General features: G+C 44.0%; 1 protein-coding gene across 2 annotated transcripts in view; it reads left to right on the top strand.

Annotated features, from left to right (window-relative positions):
* The window catches only part of IMMP2L (inner mitochondrial membrane peptidase subunit 2), a 488,390-nt gene that overhangs the window by 55,802 nt on the left and 421,825 nt on the right, over nucleotides 1-10,763 (top strand). For both annotated transcript variants that reach the window (XM_014547169.1, XM_005875617.2), the window contains one exon: nucleotides 1,865-1,968. In XM_014547169.1, coding sequence (XP_014402655.1) covers nucleotides 1,865-1,968 — 104 coding nt within the window. The remainder of the gene's footprint in view (nucleotides 1-1,864; nucleotides 1,969-10,763) is intronic.

Raw genomic sequence — 10,763 nt, 5'->3', positions numbered from 1 at the left:
GGAGGAGAGGAAGGGCAAGAGACAACTCTGCTGTTTCCTTTATAAAAATTCAACATGTCTTCCAGGTGCTGACTGATGAGCCATTGGGATATGGGTAGTATTTGCAATTGAGAATATTGATGAGATTTTCTAGGAAAAGAATTCAAAAGACAGAGATGAATGAACTAAAGGTAGAAAATTCTGGGGCAAGAAAGCACCCTTCATAGGACAATGGTTGAAGAAGAGTCATCTAAAACTATGATTTTAGCACTGGACTGCAACTTATTAGGTTATAAAATCAATATAGTGGATGTGAAATTAATACACTTACTTATAGACAGAATTTTAAAAACACAGAGAACAGGAAATATCGGTGTGTAGGTAGTAGAGGTCATTATTGTTTTGTGAAAGAAGTTATGAATAAAAAACAACCCTTTAGCTTTGTGACTGGTTAGCTATGAAGTAAAAATAATAACCATGATTTTAAGCTGGTTGACTGGGAAGATGGTAAATAGAATGTGAAAAAATAAGGAAGAAAACTTTTATTTTTTGGTAGGAAATTGAAAATTTTATTTTTAAAATATATTTTTATTGATTTCAGAGAGAAAGGGAGAGAGCGAAACATCAAAGATGAGAATCATTGATTGGCCGCCTCCTGCACACCCCCTACTAGGGATTGAGCCTGCAACCCAGGGAAATTGAACTGTGACCTCCTGGTTCCTAGGTTGACGCTCAACCATTGAGCCACACTGGCCAGGCGGGAAAATTTTACTCGATTGCATTGAATTTTATTTCACAGTCAAGTGAAACGATTAACAGGGATTACAAACTGAAGATGGAGATGTTTAGGCGTCGCCCGTAAGGGAGTTGTAGAAGCCCTGGGTCTGCCTGAGCTGTCCCAGGATAACTGGTAGGTGTGGACACAGAAAGCCTGGGGAGTCAAACCACACTGGCCAGGCGGGAAAATTTTACTCGATTGCATTGAATTTTATTTCACAGTCAAGTGAAACGATTAACAGGGATTACAAACTGAAGATGGAGATGTTTAGGCGTCGCCCGTAAGGGAGTTGTAGAAGCCCTGGGTCTGCCTGAGCTGTCCCAGGATAACTGGTAGGTGTGGACACAGAAAGCCTGGGGAGTCAAAAACAAGGTCATGATCCCCCCCCCCCCCCGAATTTCCAGTGGTGCCCACATCTGCTTTGTAGAAACTCGACAGCTGATTCCAGGAATCTTTAAGGACAGAGACGGGCACTCTGTCCAGGGACTGGCCGTGGTCTGGTGCCACTGTCTTCCTGGCGTCCATCCTGGTGCTCTGGTTGTGTCATCCTCTCCCGCTGCCACCATTGGTGAAGGGGGAGCCTCGGTTGAGGTTCGGCCCCTTCCCCCACAGAAATGGATGCTCCCCCTCATGACGTCTAAGAGCCCGGAGGAGCCCCTGGTGGACAAGCTCAGCTGGTGTGTCTGTGTCTTCTACTCCCTCCCCTTGTTCCTGGGGCCTCTTCGGGCCCATTTGCGATCATTCTTTTCCAGGTGCCACAGTGCCGCCACCACTGTGGGCTTCGCTCCTCCCTGAGTCTTCTCTTGGGAGGTTGACTCGCTTCTTCCTCCTGCCTCCTCAGCCCTCCCGCAGGCTTTTCACGCCTCTTTCCTGGAGTTCGGAGACATTTGAACACCCACATTTTCCCTTTCCATTTTCTCCTGGTTCCCCCGTGACGAACCCCGATGGCCTTCTGGAAACTCATCGTTCGCAGTTGTGTTAGAGCAGCGCTTTGCTGAAAGCGACTGAGTTAGAGATGTTTTATTGCACTGCACAGAGCTAAGACGTGCAGGAGCCATGGAGATGGAGAAACTCGCATGACGGATGTGTCTCTCTCCCTGTTTGCAGCCCTCGTTGAATCCTGGAGGGAGCCAGTCGTCTGACGTGGTGCTTCTGAACCACTGGAAAGTGAGGAACTTTGAAGTCCAACGTGGTGACATTGTGTCATTGGTGTAAGTAGCCCAGGAACGTACTGTGTGTGTTCATAAATGACAGCCTCCTTGAACTGGGAATCTGCCGCTAATACCATATCGCCAACTATTAAATTAATAGGTACATTTAAAATGTGATGCGTTTTAAAAAATCAATTTTGAAATGTAACAATGCTATATAAAACGGGTTTTCTTTTACATTTAAAATGTATCCACTGGTTGACCTACTTGGATTTGGTAAAATGCGTTTAATGAAGTGTTGATTGGAAGTTATTTTATTGAAGACTTAGAGTGTATATGTTTGGAATTAGTTCGAATTATTTAGAAATTTTGCATCTTGGAGGCAACCACTGATGCTCATGTTTTATGCATTTGTGTGGGGACAGGATATTCCTAGGATCATTGTGATGTGAAATCCAGTGGCCTCTCTGAGTGATTTAACTGGAAAAAGGAGGTTTCGGAGGCTGGCAGGCTGGAGGCTTTTGCTTGGGACCAAAAGGTGGCGCTGTTTCCCTGTGAAAGTAGGACAACTGGTCAGGAACATGCATTGCACTCCCTTCCTGGGAAGAGAAGGAGTGCCAGCTGTGTGTGATCCACAGTGATATCGTACCCGCCCAGCACATGCCTGGCGGGCTGAGAGTTGAGATTTTCCTGTTTGTTTGTTTTAAAGGGAGTTCTCGCTGAGAAGCCTGCGACAGAACCTGCCTTATTTCTTCTGGCTTCAGCCACTTGTAGAAATGGCTTAGTGTGGTTCCCTGCGATGCCAGTTGGTGCACTGGGGTAGCAGTTGATGGAGCCCTTCTTGTCATCTATGTTAACAACAGTCCGATCCCTCCGCTGGGTGCAGGCCTCCATTTTGCGTTTCTGATTCTCGAATTGGGAGGCCCGATTCTCGGTGGGCGCGATTTATAACTTCGGTGAAAGCAAAACCAGCATCGACTAGTTCACACTCAGCTCCGGCTGGTGCCTGTGGAAACAGGTATCGTGTACGTGTGGCTCAGGGAGTCTGTTGGGCCAGGGTTCGCGTGAAGGTACACGCACTGGACCTGGGAGGGACTCATGGGATGAAAACACTTGAGTGTGTTCTGGATGGCAGGCTCCCCGCCCCCCCCATGGGGATTGGAAGCTCCCCGTGTCCTGGAGCGCTTGCTGCAACACGCACCTCCACTCGGAGCAGGCGGGGTTTGCCCTTCAGGGCCCTGGCTTTGCGACCTCGCTGGCATCCTTCCCCGGCAGGTTAGCCTGGCCCAGCTCATGGTTCTCGTGCCTCTGGTTGGGCAGGTCACATCCTCACTCAGCTGGGGATGGAGAGGACGCCGCCGAGTGAGGGAGGTCACTGTCCGCAGACAGTTGTCATTGTTTTTTTCCTTTAGAAACTTGCTGACTGTCTCAACGCAAGTGAATCTGAACAGGTGATGGGGGCAAAATGGCTCCTTGAAGTTCAGGGTTGCAGGGCTCATAAAATTACCCTGGCTTATCATAGACTGCTGAGGGGCAGGAAAAATGAGACTGCTCTTCTGTGTAAACAGTAAAGCGATTGATATTTATTATATAAATTAATTTCAAGCTCAGTACATTCCAATTGATGTTGATGTGATAAACTAGCTACTTTGGTTGAACTGTATTCTTAATGAGTTAATTATGTGCTATATCTGTCTTGTACAAATAACAGATTTTCCTTCGTAATGCTTGTTGCTAGCAGGAGCTACTTATAGAGAAGAATGCTTAGTTAAAGGCGTTATATTTAACAACAAATAATTAAATAGTGTTGCTTTCAACATTCTTTAGCATGATGTAATACTCTAAACGGTACCATTTAGCCCGGTCGGCGTGGCTCAGTGGTTGAGCGTTGACCTATGAACTGGGAGGTCATGGTTCAATTCCTGGTCAGGGCACATGCCCAGGTTGCGGGCTTGATCCCCAGTGTGGGGCATGTGGGAGGTAGCTGATGGATGATTCTTTCTCATCATTGATGTTTCTCTCTCTCCCCCTCTCCATTTCTCTCTGAGATCAATAAAAATATATTTTAAAGATACCATTTAAAGTATCAAGTTTTGTGAGCAGAAGTGCTTTCTAAACATGTCTTTATATGTTCACATATTTTAGGGACTGCTTCATTTGAAAAGATTGACATTTGTTCGATTAATGTTCATAATATACATTTAATTCATGTCAGAAAACACTGACTATTTGCTTTTTCTACAAAATACATCAGCCTGGTTTTAACTTAGATAATTGTCAGTACACATTAGCATATCCTGTCTAAGAAATGTGTGACTAATTCAGGAATGCATGACTAAATTTCGAATTTATGGCTACATATAAAATGTATAAAATACAAATTGATATAAAGAACACATTTCATTGGTATGTAAATAATCTTTGGAAACAAGATATTACAACAATTTATATTTGAAATTATCCTGGGACACCGTTGTGTGTATTCAGAGTATGTGGAGCTACAGCTTTTCTATCATAATATTATTCGTGCAATTCTTGAAAACTTTTTAGTGTGCAAATTCATGCTCACAGTAGGCGGGCTCATGCAACTTTGTAACCAGAATGCTAATGAAAAGAATAACAGCGTCATTAAAAATGCTAGCACTTTAAAAGACAGGAAATTTCTAATAAGTAAACGCTGCAGTAAAAGTAGGATTTTAACTTAAAACAAAAAAGGTGAAGGCGGCTTGATGGAAGGGGACACACACCACACACCACACACCACACACACACACCATACACACACCACGCACACACACACCACACATACACATACCACACACACCACACATACACACACTCCACACATACACACACACCACACACCACATACCGCACATATACACGTACACCACACTACACATACACACACCACACGCCACACATATACACACACACCACACCACACATACACATACCACATATACCACACATACACACACACCACACACACTACACACCACACATATATACATACACCACACCACACACACACACACCACACATACCATACCACACATATACACACACACTACAACACACACATGCCACACACACACACCACACACACACACCACATACACAGCTTTTCTTCAGGTGAGACCTACGTGTGTGGCGCCCTCAGTGAATGTCAGTGTGACCTCTGAGTGAGGGTCTGCCTGTCGCCGGGTTATGCAACAAGTAGCTTTTCCTAATACGGGTCCTCGAGGCTTCTCGTCAATGGAAATAAACAATTATCCAGAAAACAGTCTTCGCGCACCTCCTCAGAGAGAAATGTTTCCTGAGCTCAAAGCTCTGATCAAGTTGGGCAGCTGTCGCGTCAGCACCATCCCCTTCCTCATCAGCCACAGACACGTCCCAGCACCTGTGTGTGTGTGAGTGTGTGTGTGTGTGAATGAGTGTGTGTGAATGAGTGTGTGTGAGTGTGTGCGCGCACGTGTGTGTGGTGTGTGTGTGTATGGTGCGTGTGTGTGGGGGCGTGTGAGTGTACCTCAAAGCCATTTTATACAGTGACAATAATCGCTTCTTGTTCATTATAGTTATTGTAGCTGACATGTGCTGGTAAGCCAAGTAAGCAAATTTTTAAAATAAAGTTGTTATTTCTTTTTACCTTGAATAGAAGGCTTATGGCTTGCAATGATTAAGGAGGGTTTCTTTTCCCAGGTCTTCTTCCCAGCTTCTTGCCTTTTCCTAAAAAGGTGCTAAATCTCATGGTTTTCCTGTCCTTTTCCAGCCACATCTGGGCTCCCCCACTCTTTCCCCTACAGTGAAGCGGAAGCGGACTCAGGCCTTGTGGGATGCGGGCACCGCGAAGGGCTGTTTCTCTGGCTGAAGGAGGGCGGGTGGGAGCCTTTAGACGCCGGAGCGGTGAGGGCAGCGCCTGGCGTGCAGGGGCTCCCACGGGTCAGGAGCACCGAGGAGGGGATGGATGGGAGCCAGAATCTTGCCTGACAGCAAAGCCATCAACAATGAGTCGTAAGGAAATAAAACTCCCGAGGATTTGACATGTTCTGCCCAATGGGGTCAGGGACCCAGGTGGAGCGAGCGCACGGGTCCGGCTGGCCTTTCAGCGCTCGGTCGCTTAGGGAGCAGGAGTCACACAGCTGGCTGCTGTTTAGGTTCCTCGTAGCCACTGGCTTGGGCAGCCGGGGCCACATAAAAAGATTGAGGCTGGACGGGCTTAATGCGGAGGCAAGGGAAAAACATCAGAGGAAACTTCATAACAGCAGCGAACGCTCTTAGAACGCTTCCTGTGGCAGGTATCGGGCTCAGCACTTTTATATAGAATATGTAATCCAGTTGTAAAGTGGATGTCGGCAGCTTGATGTATATCTGCGTAGCAGCCTATGACGTGTATACCATCCTGTTTGTGCCCGTTTGTTAGTGTGTAGAGGGCTCAGCTCACGGTCTAGTGAGTGGAGGAGGCAGGAGTGGGTGTGAAGCATCTCCCGCACGGCTTCTCCAGGCGAGCGTGTGAAACCCTATTTTGAAACTTTAGAAGCAGAGTAGTGTGATTTGAGCGATGGTCATGTTGTCTAGCAAGTTGTTTAGTGATTGTGAAGTCAGTGTATCACGGTGGGGGACTTGATATCATTGAGCTGGAAATTGACATGTGTACAAAATCAATTGCTCAAATATTGATGATTTTGAGAATTACTTTAGTTGATAAATTAAAAAAAATGATACACTTACAATGTTTATCATTAAAATGAAAGCATATAAATAAAGATAAAGATGTTTATAAAAAATCACTTGTAATATCACCCCCCCAAGAAGACACTATCTGTTTTTCTTGGGACATACACTTGCAAGATTATTTCTGTGTTTTGTGTGCATATGTGTATATGAAATATGCACAATGGAATTATGTCATATAAGCATTTCTGTAGCCCACTTTTAAGAATTCAACAGTGGCCCTGGCTGGTTTGGCTCAGCGGATAGAGTGTGGGCCTGTGAACTGAAGGGTCCCAGGTTCGATTCTGGTCAAGGGCACATACTTCTGTTGCAGGTTTCCGGGCCCTGGTCATGGTGCATGGTGCAGGAGGCAACCAATCAATGTGTCTCGCTCACATCGATGTTTCTCTCTGTCTCTCCCTCTCCCTTACACTCTCTCTAAAAATCAATGGGAAAATATCCTTAGGTGAGGATTAACAAAATAAAATAAAATAAAATAAAGTAAAATAAAAATTTCAACAGCGTAATGACAACTCCACCTGCTTGCATATCAGTACGCAGTCTGAGGCATGTTGTGCAGCCCTGAGGTGACGTGGCAATGCGCTTCCAGTCTTTGCTAAACACGATCATTATGCTGAGCACCGCTTTGCAAACAGCAATCTGATCTCTGCCCCTTTGGGCAAAGCATTGTTTTCCAGTTCTTGCTCTGAGGGGAACATGTTTGCCTGAGGAACAACAGAGCATCATAGCAGCAATTGCAAGTGTCCAGAATAAAGTGAAAATTTAGGAACATCTCAATAGAAAACATTTGCCGTAGGTTAGGGATGCGCCAAAGTCAACATATAAACAAAGACTTCAAAGCGAAGGGGCTTGAAAAACAAAGCCTCCACAATAAACCCTAAAGCTGAATGCGGGAGCAGAAAGGATTACCGCTCTTTCGGGAAGCGATTGGGCAGTGTGCACCAAGAGCCTTAAGGAACTTTCATCTTTGCGAGGACGAGTACGCGTATGCATTATTTTCCGAGATGCAGTCTGCTTTTTAGTTTTGTTTGAACATATAAACATATACACTCTCTTTTCATCTGTAACCCCCGTCTAACTCCCTACACTCTATTATTTTGTCACAGATTCCAGGCATCTCATTGCCTTTTGATTTTGATTATTGTTTTTGATACATAGTAGTTTAACTTTGAGGAATCTATTCTAAGTAAAGAATCTTAAATACTGGAAAAATGTCATGCCTGACATGTTTCTTATAGAATTACTTGTAATGGTAATAAAACAACAACAAAAATGAAAGCAACTGCCCAGCACTTGGGCAGAACAGAAATTGTGAAATGTTCACCCGATGGGATGCTGTTAGAGGAAGGCCTGTGCAGAGTTTAAGGTAACACGAGCAAAAGCTTACGTTGATAGGTTCAGTAATAAAAAATAATTTAAAAAGTGCATAGAATCAAACACTACCTCCCCCACCCCTTTCCTTTGGCAACCACATACTGACTCATGGAGGGAAGAATTTTTTTGGAGGAAATACGGCAGAGAGGCAAAGGAGAAGAGACTGGAGAAATAATTTTATTGGTTCCTTAAGGTAGGTTTTCTTTATTTGTACCAGCATAGTGCCGTCATAGGTTCCTCATTTGTTAAAATAGGAAGTATCTCATGGATATTATTGATGGTAATTATAATAACTATAAAAACTGATCAAAAATTTTTTTGATTATTTTGAAACAACTTTTAATTTGAAAGATTAAGTGGAAATAATTTACATTTTAATAGACATTTACTCATGCAAAGAAAATACACAAGGAAAATTTGCTCCCACAAATCTTTATGCCAACCAAATAGTAAAAAAATCCACATTTTATTTATCACTTATTGAAAAAATAACGAATATCTCGGAGATTGAAACAGTTAAGTGGCCTGAAAGCTGCAAAAGAAAAAATGTGGGAAATTTAAGTCATATCTTTTAGACAAAAATACCTGGATAGCATGGCTCTATTTAGAAACGCAGTGATGTCTATGCTGTCTCTTGAAGGGTCTAAAGGAGTGCTGAGCGTTTTCCATACGTCACAGAATTTTATAGATTTGCAGTAAGGGACAAATTAGTGGCGTCTGGAGACTTTACAGTAAGTTTGTGGGAAGAACTAGGGCATCTGTAATGAGAAAAGTGTAGCTTTTCCATCTACAAAAAACAAGTGTGTTACAAGCTGGTCAAACAGAACAGCCTCCTGTACACCTGGCAGGCTGCTGTGGCAATTATGTCCGTGTGGTTCTCATTTAGCCTCAGCGCCTGCGGCAGTTTTAGTGCACACATACGCCTTCTTCATCAGGCCGTGCGGCGGGGATATAGTTAAATTTCTGTTTCTGCCTTTGCATTCTTCTCCCACTGTAGTCTGGAAAAGCTAGGTTTCTATAATTTTCTCTTTTTCTTTCAACACACACACACATGAAATACTAAATATTAAGAAGTAAAATTTAGCAAGAGATCTGATTGGTATCGTCAGTAAGGATTTAGAATAGCAGGTTTTTAAGTAGGAAAAGACCTCGGTTCATCTACACTTCAGCTCGCTTTTGCACATGTAGAATTTAGGGCCCAGGAGAACTAAGTGTTCTGGTCGCCCTGGAAGCTGGCTAGCTGTCAGTATTGTGCATTTTTAGGAGTCTCTGCCCTCCCTAATTTTACAATATTAGTGCTAAAATGCAAGTGTAACCAGGTAGGGAATTACCACATTAATAATGATTAACTTATTGTGGCCGTGGTCGCAGTAACTGAGCAAGCCAGCTTTTGGGGACAAGTACCATTTGTCATGTGAGGGAAGAGAAAGGGAAGGCAAGCTCCCGGGCATGGGACATTAAGTCTGTGATTGCAAAAAATGTGTTGGACCCAGAGTCACAGGGCCAGGGATTCGATGTTGACAATGCCACTTCTGAACTGTGTGACTTTGGGCAAAGTCCTAAAGTCTCCACGCTTAAGTTTTGTCAGGTATGGAATGGGAGCAATGGGTGGTTGTACTTAATTCAGAGGTTAATTATGAGAATCAAGGCTGTTGGGAGAAAGTTCAAGGTCAAGTTCATCAACCTGTATTGACTAGTGTTCTAGGCAGTCCTGCAGACCCCAGCGACAAAGAGACCATTAAAACTTGTTTATCGTATTATGAAAGCCCAAACATTGAGAAATAAAATGTAGAGGAAACCCGATTGGGACCAGGGGTGAGTGTTTAGAGCAGTGGTTCTCAACCTTCTGGCCCTTTAAATACAGTTCCTCATGTTGTGACCCAACCATAAAATTATTTTCGTTGCTACTTCATAACTGTAATGTTGCTACTGTTATGAATCATAATGTAAGTATCTTATATGCAGGATGGTCTTAGGCGACCCCTGTGAAAGGGTCGTTTGACCGCCAAAGGGGTTGCGACCCACAGGTTGAGAACCGCTGGTTTAGAGGATTAGGTTTTTAATTCAGACAAAGGTGCCAAGTCTTCAGGACAGAACCTTGTTTCCTTTGTCTTCAGGGAGAGAACATCTGGCTGGAGAAACCATCCTTGAAGTGAAAAGCCTGATGATCTATGGGCTGAGATGGTTATTATACTGCCAGCCGTTTCACAAGCTGTTGAGACTGGATTGGAAATGGAAAAAGCGTGTCAGCAGTGCATCCGAGAGGAGGAGGAAGATGATTTCCTTAGGAGGGAGGGTGGGGATGGTTCTTTTGTATTTATTGCTATAAGCCAGCCCTCTGTGCCATCACATCTTCCTTGCTTTCTGTTAGAGACCAAACAGCCACTCAGAGAAAGACAAGTATCACAGGATCTCGCTCATCTGTGGAACCTAATGAACAAAATAAACTGATGAACGAAATAGATCCAGAGGCACAGGACCATGGAACAGACTGAGGAACCTCAGAGGGAAGGCTGGCTGGGTGGGATGAGATCAACCAACAAACTTGAATGCATATGTGCATAACTTGTGGACACAGACAATAGGGTAGTGAAGGCCTGGGCAGGGGGCGGGGAGGGGCTAGAATGGGGCAGTGGGAAGAAAAGGGGACATATGTAATACTTTCAACAATAAAGATAAAAAAATACTCTTTGGGTCAACAAGAGATTGAGTAACCTTGGTTCCATCTAGGACCCCCGCCTTTCATT

Source organism: Myotis brandtii, unplaced genomic scaffold (genome assembly GCF_000412655.1).
Source record: "Myotis brandtii unplaced genomic scaffold, ASM41265v1 scaffold466, whole genome shotgun sequence".
Classification (NCBI taxonomy): Eukaryota; Metazoa; Chordata; class Mammalia; order Chiroptera; family Vespertilionidae; genus Myotis; species Myotis brandtii.
This window is presented reverse-complemented; position numbering and strand designations above follow the sequence as displayed.